Raw genomic sequence first — 19114 nt, 5'->3', positions numbered from 1 at the left:
TGGTGGAGGGATCAATAACTAGAGGGCATAGATTTAAGGTAAGGGGCAGGAGGTTTAGAGGGGATGTGAGGAAGAATTTTTTCACCCAGAGGGTGGTGGGAATCTGGAACGCACTGCCTGAAAGTGTGGTAGAGGCAGAAACCCTCATAACATTTAAGAAGTATTTGGATGTGCACTTGCTATGCCATAGCATACAAGGCTATGGGCCTAGTGCTGGAAAATGGAATTAGAATAGTTAGGTACTTGTTTGACTGGCACAGACTCGATGGGCCGAAGGGCCTTTTTCTGTGCTGTAGACCTCTATGACTTCTCTGCGCCCATGTTGCCGCTAGCCAGCAGCATGTTGCTGCAGCTGAAGTAGAGGCCAATACTTTTCTGCCATTTCCCATTCTCCACCAGCAAATGAACAGACAGCAGATTCCTGTTTCTAACAGGAGGCGCAGCAGGAGTCATCCAGCTCACACCTGGAATCAGTCAGCTTAATCAACTTAACCAAACTTAATCAAAAAATTACAGGTCAAGATCATAACCCATCCTTATTTCATTTTTTCTGTGGAAAAGTAATTTTTATTTAGCATGCCATTTTTCAGGAACACATTAAGAATGCTAGCAAAGGATATCTGTACTTTCCTAGACTTTTTGTATTCCCTTTCATCATTCTCTCTACTTTGTTGTCTATGTACCTAGTTTGTGCTTTTCTCTTCAGTTTTAATTTTGACTTTATTTCATTAATCATCCATCATGGGTCATTACTGGCTTGCTTTTTAGTGAGATATACTTCTCTTGGACTCTACTTACCATTTCAAATATTCTTCACTGCTGTTCTATTCATTTGTAAAACTTTCCAGTTTCTTTTCCCTAGGTCCATTCTCATCCCCTTAAAATCAGTGTTTTCCCCAATTTATTACTTTGGTCTTTGTCTTACAATCATTGTTCTTCCCAATCTTTGTCTTAAACCCTATGATGTTGTGATTGCTATTACCTAAATGTTCTCCTATGCTTACTTTTCTTATCAGAACTGATTCATTTCCCATCATTAGATCCAGCAGTGCTCCCTCTCACGTTAGGCTTTATTCACATTAGATAAGGAAAGAATCCTGCAAACATTGTAAATGCTCCAATCTCTGCCTCCCATTCTTTACCTCTTCTAGTCATATCCATATTATCATCACTAACTTCCCAACTATCAGCAATGACGGCCATTAATGACCAGAAGTTCAACTGGTTCAGCTACATAAATACCGTGAACACTTTCATAACACAGACTGCAATAGACCAAGAAGTTGGTTCACCACCACTTTCTCAAGGGTAACAAGGGAGGGACAAGAAATACTGGCCTTGCTAGTGATTCCCAGATCCCAAGAATGAATATTTTTTAAAAATGTCTTGTCAGGGCATTTCTGCAGCTTTAACAGTTAAATGGATGCAACCATGGCAACACAAAACCATGTTCTGTCCTTGAAAAATCATTTATACATGGATTTTGTATAGTCTGACTCAGTGAAATCTGAACTCTGACTTTCACTGGAAATTTAATACAACAGCTGAAAATAGCAGCAGATGCCGCTCCTCATTGATACTGCAGTGGCTTCTTGCAGCTACACAACATACACACACAACATAAAAAGGGCATAAAGTCAAAGTGCACACTTTCTGCTAACAGAGCACAGCACATTATAAATACAAACGCCATGGCAGCCAGGGTTTCCACAGTTAGGAGGAGTGCAGAAATGTCTGGACTTTATCAAATGCAGTTTTGGGAATATAGTAATGAACAAATCATCACTCATGGAGAAAGACAAAGGCAAAGGAAAAATGTTTTGTGCCCATGATTACTTTTATATTCACTGTAATAAAATATTTACAATTCTGGAGGGGAGGGATTTCCACTGTTCATTATTTTTGGCGATATTATTAATGTATTCTTTATCCTGTTTCAAATTGCAGAATGAAAACAGCAGAAATCTTCCCTCTGGGCCATGTATAACCAAGTTGGCCCCAATTTCTGCTAAGGCCACCCTTAAGGTGGTACATATTAGCATATGTCCAACTATCAAAGTATCAAGAGAGTTTACTCATTCTTATTCTGTGGCTGAGCTCCCAGCACAAATAACAGCAGTTAGTGACAACATGTCTCTTTGTGGGTAGGCAGACAGGATATAATGGGCCAGAATTTGTTTTGGCGGGGCATTTAACACTATCTGTCATTAGGCTTGCATCTTCACTGCAAAACAATTTATTCTTTCAAGGGATGTAGGCTATTTGTTACCCATTCCTAATTGCCCTTGAACTGAGTGGCTTGCTAGGCCATTTCAGAAGGCAATTAAGAATCAAAATATTGCTGTGAATCTGGAGTCACGTGTAAACCAGGCCAGATAAGGACAGCAGATTTCCTTCCGTAAAGGGAATGGGTGAACCAGATGGATTGTTACAACAATTGATGATAATTAAATGGTCAATATTACTGAGACTAGCTTTATATTCCAAATTTATTAATGCCCCCAAAGTATTAGCCTGGGCCTCTAGATTACTAGTCCAGTGATATTATCACTATGCCACCATCTACCCATGAAATTTTGCCCACAAAGTTGCTGAAACTATGAGCTGACAAAGCACAGGCAGGAAAATAAGGCATTTGAGGCTTACGTGAACAGTGTAACCAATAGGCTTTCTCCTTAACCAATGAGATTTAAAGATTGGGAAATAAACAACGGAAGCAGTGAGAAGGAGGGTGTATTAAATGTGGTGAATTCAATATCACATCAGTCGCAGAAAAAGAAATAGCAAGAGGGAAAGAAAGATTGGATTGAGAGAGAAAGGGGACCAAAGAGAAGAGCAACATAACTTAAATAGTTTAAAATGACATTTAAAAATGCAAAACCTGAAGGAATGAACCTCAGTTCATATACTAGTTATTTATTGGTGCCAGATAGGTTGCTCGGCAGTTGCTAACAATTATCATGTTGCTAAAAGGAAGCTTAAGTTCATAATGACCAGACAACTTTCCGTTGAGAATTTAATGAGCAAGATCCGAAAGAAAAATGTAGCTAAGGCCGAGATTCCACTTTTGCAAAGCAACAGGAAGTGCACAACTCTCCATGCAATTTTTGGATATTCACATTTAAATGTGCATCTGCTCCTCGCCTGAAGTTGCTGTACCATTTACCCAGAAATAATGGAGTGTGCCTTTACCCTTGTCTTTTAACAGAAAATTCTGGCCCAATTAAAAAGAAGGAACCTGCACAGGAAGGGGACACCACAATGTAGCCTTGTTGAGGAAGTGACCATGGAAATACTGAGAAGAGACAACACTGACACAGCAGATGGAATATGAGACAAAAGCAAAAAACTGCGGATGCTGGAAATCGAAAACAAAAACAAAAATACCTGGAAAAACTCAGCAGGTCTGGCAGCATCTGTGGAAGGGAGCACAGTTAACATTTCGAGTCCGCATGACTCTTCAACAGAACACAATATGGAATATGAGGCCTGGTCCATCTCTGGGTTATTATTCATATCAGTCTTCTCCTCATTGAATTTACTCATTCTTTAACTGACATCAAAAGAGAGACTGAAGTGCAATATAATGTCATGCACTTTACTAAAAGCTATACCAGCTAGTTTTGCAAAGCTGTGTCAGAAAAAGTCAGGGCCTTGTGATTCTGAGCAAAGCAACAATTCACAGGATGTAGCATCACTCCTAATCACCAAAGCACCAACTTAGGCACATCTAACTTGGGGAATTTCAAGACTGAAGTTGAGGGAGGTGACTTGGGTGATATACAGGGCAGGAGAAGGTTACGGTAGCAGAGGAACAGGAACCTGCTCTCTGTAAGCCAGCTATAATCCATCTTTAGTTAGTGAGGCAATGGATGCAGGCCTTGGGGGAATTGGTTTTAAAAGATGAGGTTGTTCTAAGCAACTTTCAACAGATGACAGCGAGCATTGTTAGGAAATAGAGATAATTCAAGTAAATTATACTGGTATTTGTGAGTGTTAGGAATGAGTTTTAGCTTTAATGTTTAAGTTTGATTTGTATTTCTATATGTGTGTGTTAAGAAAATGTCAAGTTGAGTTTTAGTTTCACTTTAAAAGGTGCCTGCATTTCTAATGAGAGTTTATGACTGTAGGAGGTGTTAGGCAAACACAAGAGTAGAAAAGCTGGGCTGTTGCCGAGCAACAGGGATCCAGAGAGGCAGGTCCTTCCCATAGACACATACAGAAGAAACTAGAAACAGCTGTTTTTGAGTTCAGTTTTGAAAACAGCTGCCAAGCAGAACACAGTGTCCAGCATTAGATGTGATTACCCGATTGGACAACATTTGCTAAGGAATCCTCACAGTGCTAAGAATTACGCTGACAATCAATCAGTTGGACTCGCAGTGTGGCACACTGTGTGTACAGGAAACTACATATATTAATACACAGGGCCCTGTTCTATACAGATAGAAAGAACATGTACACACATTATGCTTATTTCAGCTAAACAAGATAAGTGACTCAAGGCAATGCCTTGACCAATCATGGTCAAGCTGCCTGGTTTAAATTTCACACCTGCTTGGTAGTCACCATCACTGGTGCATTCCCCATGGCAATACCTCTACCAATTAGAGTCCACTTGCCAACAAATCAGAGTATCTCCACCTATTACTGGCTGCTTGTCCCAACAACACCCCTCCCCACCCCCTTAAACCAGCTTATATTTCACCCCTTTCCTATTTTTACTTAGTTCTGTTGAAGGGTCACGAGGACTCGAAATGTCAACTGTGCTCTTCTCCGCCGATGCTGCCAGACCTGCTGAGTTCTTCCAGGTATTTCTGTTTCTGTTTTTGCCAACAAATCAGCACTCTCTTCTCATACAGTATAAATTGTTGTTTTCTCCTTATATTGGTATTCTTGTGAAGTGTCCTGATGAGAGCGAGACGAAAAACTTTGACATGTCTCTTTTTTCAGCAATACTCAAGTTCTGTACACCAAATGACGAACAGTACTACTTCGCAGAATGCCAAAACATGTACTTCCAGACAGCCTTATTCTATCACTGCAAACGTGCCAAAACGTAGACCAAGTCAGGACAAATTCAATAAAATAAAAAAGCAAAATACTGCGGATGCTGGAAATCTGAAACAAAAACAGAAAATGCTGGAAGAACTAGCAGCATCTGTGGAGAGAGAAACAGAATCCGTATGGCCCTTCTTCAGAGATAGAGAGAAGTGATGAAACTTATGAAATGTCAACTCTGTTTCTCTCCACAGATGCTGCTAGACCTGTTGAGTTCTTCCAGCATTTTCTGTTTTTGTTTCTGGACAAATTCAAAATTGGAGAAGTGGCTGAACTGGTAACAGGGCCATATTGGGCCCTGGCTTACAGAGGCCATTGGCATCTCAATCCTACTGTTACAGAAGCACATTGAGCAGTCACCAGATTATGTTATAGAGCACATCAGTTATGCACTCTCACAAAAGAGAAGCAGCAAAACAGCAGTGATACACATACACACACCTTTCATACTTGGAAGAATTAAAATTTATATTGAATATAGTGCTGTGTTTGGAGAATGTTTTTTGTATGATGTTTGACAATATATCAACAGATGATAAGGGTATATTTTTTGCTCTTCAGTAGTACATCAAGGCAATGCAAGTAAAATAATATTTGTTGAGAGTATGATGGAGATATAGGGAGAATTGTTTATGCAGATATAGGGAGAGGAATTATCAGAGTCTCATACACAATACTAGTGGCTGGCAAAGATGCACCTTCAGCCTTTTTGAGCTCAAGATCATTTCTTTTGTGCTGTTCATTGTTTCCTCCTCTAGATACTCCATACTGTATTGATGCTTTGTAGGGTGTTGTGAGAACACTGCATGCAGCAGACTACTGTCAACCCCTACTATAGAATACCCCCAAACAGTCCAGGATGAAGAGTCACATGGACTCGAAACATTAACTCTGTTTCTCTCTCCACAGATGCTGCCAGACCTGCTGAGTTTTCCCAGCATTTTCTGTTTTTATTATAGGCAGCTGCATTTCTGATTTAACATATCTCTGTTGTGTTTTATGATGTTGCTGGTGGATGATTTACCCATTAATTCTCTGTGAAGCCAATCTACAGATGCCTGTATAGCTGCCTCTTAAGAACCTTGTACTTTTCTTTCTGGATCAAATAATGGCCTGGACTTTGTGGCAATGCAAAGGTGCTCCCCGATGGCCTGCAAGAAAACTGTGCTGAGAGCTCTAGCAATTTCTGTGGAGAGAACTTTACCCCTCAACATGCAATTAATTGTAGATGGAGTTTAGAAGAATGAGAGGTGATCTCATTAAAACGTACAAGATTCTGAAGGGGCTTGAAAGACAGGGTAGATACTGAGAGGTTGTGCAGGCTGGGGAATCTAAAACATGGGGATACAGGCTCAGGAAAGGGCCATGCACTCAGGACTGAATTGAGGAGAAATTTGTTCACTCAAAGGACTATGAATTTTTGGCATTCTCTACCCCAAAGGGTTGTGGATGCCCTATTGTTTATTATTTTTAAGGCTGGGATAAGCAGATTTTTATTGACTCAGGGAATTAAGGGATATGGGGAGTGTGTGAGAAAGTGGAGTTGAAGCCCAAGATCAGCCATATTGAGATCAGCAATCAGAGATCATATTGAATGGCAGAGCAGGCTTGACAGACTGTATGGTCCACTCCTGCTCCTACCCCTTGTATTCTTGTAGCGTTCTTTATTAGGGATTCCCAGTGACAAGCTGCAATGATGTCATCAAGCTGTCCGAGCAGCCAATCACACTAAAGGATTCTCACCGACAGCCATCCAGGAAATTAAAAGCATTTTCATGAGGGCTACATCCTACACTGGATGAATACTACTGAAGAAAAAGAAATGAAAAACTCATGGGAAAAATGGTCAAACGGTGGCTAACGAGAGAGAAATTAGCAATAGATTAAAGGAAGAGGCTTATAATGTTGTCAAGTGTTAGCGCCCTCGCTGTTTGTTGTATATTTTAATGATTTGGACTTAAATGACATACAGGTCTACAGCACAGAAAAACGCCCTTCGGCCCATCGAGTCTGTGCTAGTCAAACAAGTACCTAACTATCCTTGTATGCCATGGCATCGCAAGTGCACATCCAAATACTTCTTAAATATTATGAGGGTTTCTGCCTCTACCACACTTTCAGGCAGTGAGTTCCAGATTCCCACCACCCTCTGGGTGAAAAAATTCTTCCTCACATCCCCTCTAAACCTTCTGCCCCTTACCTTAAATCTATGCCCCCTGGTTATTGATCCCTCCACCAAGGTGAAAAGTTCCTTCCTGTCTACCCTATTTATGCCCCTCATAATTTTATACACCTCAATCATGTTCCCCCTCAATCTCCTCTGCTCCAGGGAAAATAACCCCAGTCTATCCAATCTCTCCTCATAACTAAAACTCTCCAGCCCAGGCAACATCCTGGTAAATCTCCTCTGCACTCTCTCTAGTGCAATCACATCCTTCCTATAATGCAGATTCCAGAACTGCATGCAATACTCTAGCTGTGGCCTAACCAGCATTTTATACAGTTCCAGCATAACCTCCCTGCTCTTATATTCTATGCCTCGGCTAATAAAAGCAAGTATCCCATATGTGTTCTTAACCACCTTATCTACCTGTCCCGCTACCTTAAGAGATCGGTGGACATGTACACCAAGGTCCCTCTGATCCTCGGTACTTCCCAGAGTCCTACCATTCATCATGTATTCCTGTGCCTTGTTTGTCCTGCCCAAGTGCATCACATCATACTTATAAATGTGGGAGGTGTGATCGGGAAATTTGCAGATGACACAAAAATTGGCCACATAATTGATAGTGAAGAGGATAGCTTGTCTCCAGAATAATATCAATGGTTTGGTTGTGGGTGGAAAAGTGGCAAATGGAATTCAATCCGGAAAAGTGTGAAGTAATGCATTTGGGGAGGGCAAACAAAGCAAGGGGATACTCAATAAATGGGAGGATATTGAGAGGGGTTGAGGAAGTGAGAGGCCTTGGACTGCATGTTATGGAATGCTTTCCTTTATTGGTGGAGATATTGAATACAAAGACAGGGATGTAATGATGGAACTGTATAAACCGCTGGTTAGGCCACAGCTGGAATTTATGTACAGTTCTGGTCACCACATCACAGGAAGGACATAATTGCTTTGGAGAGAGTACAGAGGCGATTTACAAGAATGTTGCCAGGTCTTGAAAATTGCAGCTATGAGGAGAGATTGGAGAGGCTAGGATTGTTTTCCTTAGAACAGAGGAGGCTGAGGGGTGACCTAATTGAGGTGTACAAAATTATGAGGGGCCTAGATAGGGCAGACAGGAAAGACCTCTTTCCCCTAGCTGAGGGGTCAAATTCTAGGGGGCATTTTTTAAAATTCGTTTATGGGATGTGGGTGTTGCTGGCTAGGCCAGCATTTATTGCCCATCCCTAATTGCCCTTGGGAAGATGATTGGTAGAAGGATTGGATGGGACATGAGAAAAAACGTTTTAACCCAGATGGTGTTGGGCACTGACTAAATTGGTGGTTGAGGCTGAAACCTTTCATTCATTTAAAGGGTACCTGGAACTGCACCTGAAGTGCTGTAACCTGCAAAGCTACGGACCAGGTGCTGGGAAATAGGATTAAACATAAGCGGCTAGTTTCTTTTCTTCTCTATTTTTGGTCGGAGCAGACACGATGGACTGAATGGCCTCTTTCTGCACCGTAACTTTTCTATGGTTCTAAGGTTCCAAGAACAGTAAGGCTGGGGATTGGAAAGATTTTAGAATTCAGCTATAGGTTGAGCAAGAAATTAATAAATAGAAAATAGGAGAGTAAACTAGTAAATAATTAAAAACTTTTATAGAATAGAAACATAGAATGGTTACAACACTGAAGGGGGCCATTCATCCAGTTATGCCTGTGCTGGTTCTTTGAAGGAGCAATTCCCCTTGTGCCACTCCCCTGCCTTTTCCCTGTAGCCCTGCAAATTATTTCCTTTTCAGATAACGATCTATTTCCCTCCTGAAAGCCTCAATTGATCCTGCCTCCATCACCCTGAGGCAGTGCATTCCAGATCCCAACCACGTAAAATGTTCCATAGATATGTAAAAGGAAGAGATTAGCAAAAGTAAGTGTGAGTCCCTTATGGGCACTGAGAAGAGAAATTGTGATGGGGAATAAGAAAATGGCAGAGGCAAATACTTTGCATCTGCCTTCAAGGTAGAAGACACAACCAAGGATCTATTGAGAATAAGGAACTTAAAGAGATTAGTATTTGTAAAGGAAATACTGGAGAAATTAATAGGACTGAGAGCCAACAGATCCCTTGGACCTGATGGCCTACATCTTGAGATTTTAAAAGAGATGGCTGCAGAGCTATTGGATGCATTGGTTTTGATCTTCTAGAATTCCCTAATTGCTAGAATGGTACCTGTGGATTGCAAGGTAGCAAAGGAAGAAATAAGAAATTTACAAATGGATATGGACAGGTTAGGTGAATGGGCCAAAATTTGGCAGAGGGAGTTTAACGTGGATAAGTGTGAGGTTATCCATTTTGGTCGGAAGAATAAAAAGGCGACTTATTATTTAAATGGAGAGAAACTTTACAACGCTTCAGTGCAGGGGGATCTGGGTGTCCTCGTGCATGAATCGCTGAAAGCTAGTATGCAGGTACAGCAGGTAATAAGGAAGGCAAGTGGAATTTTGGCATTTATTGCTAAAGGAATAGATTATAAAAATAGGGAAGTGTTGTTGCAACTGTACAAGGCATTGGTGAGACCGCACCTGGAGTATGTGCACAGTTTTGGTCCCCTTACTTGAGGAAGGATGTAGTTGCACTGGAGGCGGTTCAGAGGAGGTTCACTAGATCGATTCCAGAGATGCGGGGCTTGCCTTATGAGGAGAGATTGAGCAGTTTAGGCCTATACTCGCTAGAGATTAGAAGGATGAGAGGTGATCTAATTGAGGTATATAAGATGCTAAAGGGGATAGACAAAGTAGACGTGGAGCAGATGTTTCCCCTTCTGGGGCATTCTAGAATGAGAAGCCATAGTTTTAGGCTAAGGGGTGGTAGATTTAAATCAGAGATGAGGAGGAATTACTTTTCTCAAAGGGTCGTGAATCTGTGGAATTCACTACCTCAGAGTGCAGTGGATGCCGGGACGCTGAATGAATTTAAGGAAGAGATAGACAGATTTTTAACTAGTAATGGGTTGAAAGGTTATGGGGAGAGGGCGGGAAATTGGAGTTGAGGCCAAAATGAGATCAGCCATGATCGTAATGAATGGCGGGGCAGACTCGAGGGGCTGAATTGCCTACTCCTGCTCCTAGTTCTTATGTTCTTTTATTAACAGTTTGATACAACTGAGTGACTTACTAGGCCATTTCAGAGGGCAGTTGAGTCCAACGCATTGCTATGGGTCTCGGAGTCACATGAAGGCCAGACCTGATAAGGACTGTAGATTTCCTTCACTGAAGGACATTAATGAACCAGATAGCTTTTTACAACAATCAGGTAGTTACATGGTCACTATTACCGAGGCTAGCTTTTTATTCCAGTTTTATTTATTAATTGAGTTACCTCCCCCAGCTGCCGGGGTAAGATTTGAACTCTTGTTTCTGGAAGATTAGTCCAGGTTTCTGGATTATTAGTCCAGTTATTTTCAACTGAAAAGCACTATGCAACAGTGACTAACTGACCCAGTTTGACTGGGACTAATTAGCGTTGCCAGACAAACTGATGGACTGATCATTTCATTGCAGATTTGTCTTAGAATATTACCTTCTGAAAATCTGTTAAGGGTATCTTATACAATGATTTAATTCAAGTCTTGATAAAAGCTCATGTTACCTTTAGATTCTTGTTCAGCCCAAAATGTAATTACTTTTTCCTTAAAACCTCTTTTTTCTTCTCTCAGTTCTTTTTGCCACTGCCGCAGCTCTTGTATTTCTGGATCACAGCGAACCTGCAACAACACAATCAGATACAGGGGAAAATTAGTTCAAGTACTTTTTATCCAACATCAACTGTCTTTTTTCAGGGCTATATGAAACAAAACTGATTAAAACAGCTCTGATGTTCTGTTGCTTTGTGTTTTTAACGCTGTTTCAATTTAGAACATATTCTTCAATAGAAGAAGATGTAGCACATTACAGGAACAGGAAGAGGCCATTTAACTCCTCAAGCCTGTTCCATCATTCAATGCGATCATGGCTGATTTGCAACCTAACTCCATATACCCACTTCTGCCCCATATCCTTAATGCCTTTTGTTTACAATGGGCGGAATTTTCCCAGATTTGCACTAAGTGCGGTGGTGGGCGGGTAAAATAACGTTTTACCCACCGGCCACAATAGCGGGTTTTCATGCTGTAGCGTCCCAAACACACCTCCATCCGAAAGCACAGTGGTCATTGTTTCCAGCTCACCACTGCTGCACGGAAGACATGGCCAGCAAAGGAAAAAAGGCTGCAGCCTCCGACTTCAACAACAGTCGCTCAAGCAACTGCTGGTTGGGATGTACTGTACCCCCGCTCTGGCCACAGGGTGGGCAGCAACCTGACCAATCCAGTTTGGGAGGCGGTGGCAGGGGTGGTCAGCGCCAACGCCCTTCAGAAAAGGACAGCCACCCAGTGCCGCAAGAGGATGAATGATCTCCTTCGTTCCGCCAGGGTAAATCATTCTTCTCATCGCTCTCAGCTCTCACACTCACAAACCCATCACACATCCACAGGGCCCTCATTCACTGCCAGTTCAAGGGACAGCACCATTGACTCTCTCACACTCACCCTCATTGTCCTCATCCCGTCCATGGCACCATTCACCACCCACACAGACCAGGCATGCTTATCATCTGGCCTGGCAGGCATCTTGTTTACTCTTTCTCCATCTCTAACCATGCAGGACAAACTGGCACACGAGAGAGAGAGGTCACAGACTGGTGGCGGAATGCCCGAAATCAAGGTCCTCACAGACTTTGAAAACAGAACCATTCAGCTGGCTGGCCATGATCTGGACCGGTCCTGTGCTGATGGTGAGGTGGACGCTGATCTACCAAGTGAGGATCCAGCAGTGCAACATCCATCAGACAACAATGCTGTGAGTGATGTGTCCTCTTTCACAGGCCACTGCCATGCACTAATTATCTCCTCTAATTTTTACAGGCACATCTGCAAACACCCGGCAGACTCCAAGACTCAGGGCCTCCAATCAAGCCCCGAAGAAACCTCTGGAGGGGAATCTGAAGGCACCCTCCCTGAAGTCCTGTCACAGCGCTCACCCACACCCCCTACCAGCGCAGAGACACACACCTCGGTGGGACCTAGCTTTAGAGTAGCCTCAGGGTCACAATCTGGTGAGCACGTTGCACAGTCTGATCCACAGCAGGCGGCTACAGGGGCTTCCAAGGTCCCTGGCACTCGGAGGGCTGCTGGAGGCCAGAAATTTGCTGAGTCTGAGTCAGATGAGCAGCTTCCGGACTCGGTCATGTGACAGATGCTGCAGATGCAAAGGCAAACTCAGGAACATCAGGAAGGGATGTCCGCTGCACTCCTCAGATTGCAAGGCACGATGAAGGAGTCTGTCCACCTTCAGGCTGAGGTGATAGCGCCGGCATTGCCAACGCACCGAGGTCAACACTGGTAGGATGGTGGCCACCATGGAGACCTTGGTCCAGGACTTTGCTCCTGCACTGCTGTGCGGGCTCAACTCCATCACTGATGCCATAGTTAGCCTCCAACAGCGTGTAAGCGAGAGGGGTGCCAGGCAGCTCGATCTTACTCCAGCTACCCCAGCTCCTCAAGGAGTCAGCCAGAGACCCTCGGGCACTCATAAGGAGGAGATTCAACAGATGCACACTCCGAGTCCATCCATCCAAGTGACTCCGGGCATGTCCGGCCAATCCGACTCCCCTCTTCTTGTGACCTCAGCAGCTCCAGCTCCACAGGCCGAGGAGGGGGCCACTGCCACACAGCAGGACCCCGAAAGCAGGCTGGGGCTCTCCAAGTCTCGGCCCTCCAGCGGACGTCCGCCAAAGTCATCACAGACAGGGTATCGCAGTCAGCAGGCTGCCTCCACCTCCGCTGTGGATGTCCAGGGAGCACCAAGATGTAGCAGCAGAGTTAGGAAAGTTAAGGAGAATTAGTTGCACAGCCTGGGCACGGGTGTTAATCACTTGTACAGACTGTTCACCATTGCCAATAAACTCCAAAGAATGTCTCTCTGCCTGTGGCTCCTTGTTCTGATGAGCAGCGTTCTTGTCACTCAGATGTGAAACCTTTCTGCACAAGATAAAGGTGCCTAAGTCCAGGGCCTCTTGCCTGTGCTCTGTGCAGCCTTCAGATCAAAGTGTTGGTCCTTGCACTCCCTGGAAACATTACTGATGCCTGCGCCTTGGCAGTGCTGGTCATTGCTGCCAGAATGTAGTGGGCAGGTGCGACAGAGTTCTCTCATACTCTCTGTGTGCTCTCAGAACCTTTAAAGGTGGGGGGCTGGCCCCCACCACACCAGCATCTGTGACCGGTGACACTGTGCTCTAGCTCCTGAAGAGCTGTCAGGTGCTGAAAGCGGACAAAGCATCAGAACTTTGAAAGTTTCATGGCTGCGTTTTTTTTTCATTCATGGGATGTGGGCATCACTGGCTAAGCCAGCATTTATTGCCCATCCCTAATTGCCCTTCTTCAGAGGGCAGTTAAGAGTCAACCACATTGCTGTGGGTCTGGAGTCAGACCCAGGTAAGGACAGCAGATTTCCTTCCTTAAAGGACATTAGTGAACCAGAAGGGTTCAACAATTGACAGTGGTTTCATGGTCAACATTAGACTTTTATTTCTAGATTTTCATTGAATTTAAATTCCACCATCTGTTGTGGTGGGATTCGAACCTGGGTCCCCAGAGCATTGCCCTGGGTCTCTGGATTACTAGTCTAGCGACAATACAACTACACCAGCGCCTCCCCGCGTCTCTCTGATATGACCTTGATCATGGAACGCCCTCAGCCACACAGGAGTCAAACATTCTCAGAGGCTATGTGAAGATTTATGGAGTGTCCTCACTGCATTTCATCATCATCCTCTTCCGGCAATCGAGTGACTATTAAGGCCTCCACTGTGTTTCCATGACAGGAGCATTCTCACAGAGGGTATTGGCGCTGCCATAAGCCAGACTAGAGTCAAATGTTCTCAGATGAGGATCTATGGGGGTCACTTCACTGCATGTCATTATCATCCTCCGCAAATCTAGCAGCTATGAGGGCCTCCCGAGCACGCCTGCCTTGTCTAGCCAGTGCAAGGGCCTCCTCCCCGTCATCGTCGCCTCCGAGGACCTCCTCACCCTCATCCCCATCAGCATCCTCCTCATCGGAGGAGATGTGCAGCTCCTCCATCTCCTCCTCAGCCAGCTCCTCTCCCCGTTGGTGCGCCAGATTGTAAAGGGCACAGCAGACAACGAAGATGCGTGACACCCTCTGTGGACTGTATAGCAGGGCTCCACCAGACCGGTCCAGGCACCCCAATGGTCTGCTCCGCCAGGGAGCATTACTGAGGAGCACAGCATTTCATGTGGATGTTATACTGAAATAGGTGAGTGAGGGCAGCCTACTCATAAATCTTTCCCTCTCCATCCTGTAGGAAAAGAGAGCACATAATTCCAGGGAAATGTCTTGGATGGCTGGAGGTGTGCTGAAGCTCCACACTCTGACCCCAATGAAGTAGGAAACATTGGAGATCACGAGGCTGCCATCACATCAGGCAGTGGCAATGGCGAGATGGGAGGTCCTCAAGAGGAGAGTCATTTCATAGCTCAATCTTCAGCTGTAAGTTTTTTTTTGGAAAAGGTATTAAGGGTTACAGAACGAAGGCTGTTAAATGGAGTTAGGACATAAATCAGCTATGATCTAACTGAATGGTAGAACAAACTCAAGGGACTGAATGGCCTGCTCGAGGGGCCTCCTCAGGTTCCAATGATGTCTTATACCCATGATAATGAGCACAATTAATTCCAGTGAATATTCAGCCATCTATTAATGTAAGAAACAAAGCCAATTGCCCAAATAATGGCTTATAAACGAAGTAGACAAAAATGAAGGTACGGACTCAAAATGTTAATTTGGTTTCTCTTTCCACAAATGCAGCCAGACCTGCAGAGTTTTTCCAGCAATTTCTGTTTTTAATTCAGTATTCGATCCCTGATGTGCAACGTTATTTTCAAATATGATGTAAGAGGCAGCACAATGGTGTGGTATTCTAAATGGGCTATTTTACAGATTGGTAAAATAATCATGAATACAGGAAGGATATCAGTAAGATTGAAAGAGTGCAGAGAAGATTTACTAGGATGTTGCCGGGTCTTCAGGAGTTGAGTTACAGGGAAAGGTTAAACAGGTTAGGACTTTATTCCTTGGAGTGTAGAAGGATGAGGGGAGATTTGATAGAAGTTTACAAAATTATGAGGGGTATAGACAGAGTAAATGCGAGTGGGCTCTTTCCACTTAGATTAGGAGAGATAAACACGAGAGGACATGGCTTTAGGGTGAAAGGGGAAAGGTTTAGGGGGAACATTAGGGGGAACTTCTTCACTCAGAGAGTGGTGAGAGTGTGGAACGAGCTGCTATCTGACGTGGTAAATGCGGGCTTACTCTTAAGTTTTAAGAATAAATTGGATAGATACATGGACGGGAGAGGTCTGGAGGGCTATGGACTGTGTGCAGGTCAATGGGATTAGCGGAATAATATTTCGGCACAGACTAGAAGGGCCGAATGGCCTGTTTTCTGTGCTGTAGTGTTCTACGGTTCTATGGTTCTATGAGGTGTTGAACGGTCATTGGATGGAGGCTCAGCATTTCTTCTGAGGAGAGAAAAATCAGAGCTCAATCACCTGGACCACTTACACATAACTCAGACCTCAGGACTAACAACTTTAACTTTTCACAAAAGCCTTTTTTTTGTGAAGGCAACTGGCACTGCTGGAGCACAGCTTCCTGTAATATCCTATACAACTATAATATCCTATACAACTAACTATAATAATACAATATCCTATACAACCAACCATCGAACTGGCACTGCTGGAGCACAGCTTCCTGTAATATCCTATACAAACAAAAAAAATCTGAATTTACATCAGTGCACTTTCCTAAGGGACAGCACTAGATGGGCATTGGCCACTCATGGGGCCAAGCTTGTGGGAATGCTATCGGAGCATAGATAATGCATTGTGGATCTCTGCCCATATTTCCAATTGACTTTGCGTCTAGGGCCAAGGAAATCTGCTCTAATGTCTAATCTTTAACAAAATGTAAATGTTATACATCAAGTTTTAATTTAAGACAATTTATGAATCTTGGAAAGTGACTGCTTTTTTTCCCAAAGATAACAATTTGTGAAACACAATATTTGACTTCAAAAATCCCTTTGATAAAAACACAACCCCTGAGAATTGAAACAGGATAAATTGTAAAGACCCTCAGGTGAAGTTCAAACAGAAAGCTCAATGCAGAAAGGACATTCAGTACACTGCAGTTACTTCAATGTCACAGTCCGGTTATGTAATACTCTGAACAGGGAGACTGCCAGACTTAGGTTAGTTTCAAGCTGCCCTAAAGACACAGCCATGCATTCTGTATCACTCTGTATTGTTCACTCTTGTACATGATTTTCATTTTAAGCAGCCTGTTTTTTATTATGTTTCACACACTGTATTCTATGACTTACTGCATTGCTTAAATTATTTGTACATTTCCACTTATTTTGTGTACATTTTATTTACAACTAAAACATGTCACATTTCATTTCTCTGCTTTTCCTAATATATATAATAAATAAACTGGAGTTATTAAACTGTTCTTTCCTAACAATGACAATTTAATTGCAATTATGTTCTCTGTTTAAACATTAGTGGCAGTCAGTATCACTGGACACTAATGTTGCCTTAACAATCATGCATAATAACATTCTATTTTTAATGTATTAAAAATGTTCATTCAAAAATACAGTTAAGGCATGTCAGCAAGATAGTTAGCTTTTTAGAATGTGCGATTTTATGAACCAGCAAAGAATGACTAAAAAAAGGAGAGAAAGTAGTTTTTTTTAATATTCATTCAAGGGATGTGGGCTTCGCTGGCTGGACCAGCATTTATTGCCCATCCCTAGTTCCCCTTGAGAAGGTGGTGGTGAGCTGCCTTCTTGAACCACTGCAATCCATGTGGTGTAGGTACACCCACAGTGCTGTTAGGAATAGAGTTCCAGGATTTTGACCCAGCGACAGTGAAGGAACGGCGATATGTTTCCAAGTCAGGATGAGTGGTGAGTGATTTGGAGCGGAACTTCCAGGTGGTGGTGTTCCCATCTATCTGCTGCCCTTGTCCTTCTAGGTGGTAGCGGTCGTGAGTTTGGAAGGTGCTGTCGAAGGAGCCTTGGGGAATTCCTGCAGTGCATCTTGTAGATGGTACACACTGCTGCTACTGTGCATCGGTGGTGGAGGGAGTGAATGTTTGTGGATGTGGTGCCAATCAAGCGGGCTGCTTTGTCCTGGATGGTGTCAAGCTTCTTGAGTGTTATGGGAGCTGCACTCATCCAGGCAAGTGGAGAGTATTCCATCACAATCCTGACTTGTGCCTTGTACATGGTGGACAGGCTTTGGGGAGTCAGGAGGTGAGTTACTCATCGCACGATTACTAGCCTCTGACCTGCTCTTGTAGCCACAGTATTTATATGGCTAATCCAGTTCAGTTTCTGGTCAATGGTAACCCCCAGGATGTTGATAGTGGGGGATTCAGTGATGGTAATGCCATTGAACACCAAGGGGTGATGGTTGGATTCTTTCTTGCTGGAGATGATCCTTGCCTGGCACTTGTGTGGCGTGATGTTACTTGCCACTTGTCAGCCCAAGCCTGGATATTGTCCTGGTCTTGCTGCATTTGGACATGGACTGCTTCAGTATCTGAGGAGTTGCGAATGGTGTTGAATATTGTGCAATCATCAGTGAACGTCCCCACTTCTGACCTTATGATGGAAGAAAGGTCATTGACGAAGCAGCTGAAGATGTTATGAGAGATAGCTAGCTAGGAATATAAAAATAAATACTAAGAGTTTCTACAAGTATTTAAATAGGAAAAGTGTAACTAAAGTTAGTTTTGGTCCTCTAGAGAGTGATTCTGGGGAGTTAATGGAAAACAAGGAAATGGTGGAGGCGTTGACCAGGTATTTTATGTTTGTCTTCACTGTGGAAGACTTAGAAAACTTCCCAAAGATACTCAAAAATCAAGGGGTGAAAGGAAGGGAAAAACTTAAAACAGTCACCATCACCAGGGAAAAGGTACTGGGAAAACTATTGGACCTAAAGGCTGATAAGTTCCCAGGGCCTGATGGGCTGCATCCTAGGGTCTTAAAAGAAGTGGTTGCAGAGATAGGAACATAGGACATAGGAGCAGGAGTAGACCATTCAGCCCTTCCATCCCACCATTCCATGGCTGATCTGATCTTAGTCTCAGCCCCACTTTCCTGTCTGCCCCCTTGACTCCTTTATTTATCAACAAACATTGGGTGACCTTCCTGCCACCTTCCTGCACTCCCCACCCCCCGACCTGCCTGAAGTTTTACAGGGAGGGGAAGAGGTTTGGAGGATATCGAGCGGCCTGCCCACCTTTGGGCTTACTGAGGCCACTAAGTTGCCAATTAATTAATTTAGCTATGATGTGGCCCACGCTGAGCGGCCTATGGTACGTTATACGGCAGCTTTAGCTGCGCGGTCTACTGTCGAGCAGGTGGAAGCCCCTCCTTTGTGGGATCCCCAGGTCCCAGCAGAGACAGCCCGCCCCCACCAGGTCAAATCCCTTCCCTGCCCATGGCCTCTTGAACCTGGTCCCCCAACACTCTCACCAAGACCCCTGACCCTGGACTTACCTGGGCTCTTCGGCATGGTCAAAATGGCTATAGTCCCAGCAGTGGCCATCGCTCCTGGCTGGGCCTACAGAGCTGCTGGCCATCCTCCCGAGAAAGGGGCAGATGTCTCACCTTAAAGAAATTAATGCTGGTCCCAGCGTTAAATTGCTGTGGGGTAGCCGCCAGGATTATAGGCTGACTCCCCCACTCCCCCGCTCCCGTTGTTT

The 19114-nt window shown here is 43.9% G+C and overlaps 1 protein-coding gene across 2 annotated transcripts in view; it reads right to left on the bottom strand.

Moving 5' to 3' along the window:
- iqck (IQ motif containing K) overlaps nt 1-19114 on the bottom strand; it is a 111960-nt gene that overhangs the window by 18525 nt on the left and 74321 nt on the right. For both annotated transcript variants that reach the window (XM_078559180.1, XM_078559179.1), the window contains one exon: nt 10863-10977. In XM_078559180.1, coding sequence (XP_078415306.1) covers nt 10863-10977 — 115 coding nt within the window. The remainder of the gene's footprint in view (nt 1-10862; nt 10978-19114) is intronic.

This window comes from Cetorhinus maximus, chromosome 15, assembly GCF_964194155.1.
Source record: "Cetorhinus maximus chromosome 15, sCetMax3.hap1.1, whole genome shotgun sequence".
In the NCBI taxonomy this organism is placed as follows: Eukaryota; Metazoa; Chordata; class Chondrichthyes; order Lamniformes; family Cetorhinidae; genus Cetorhinus; species Cetorhinus maximus.
This window is presented reverse-complemented; position numbering and strand designations above follow the sequence as displayed.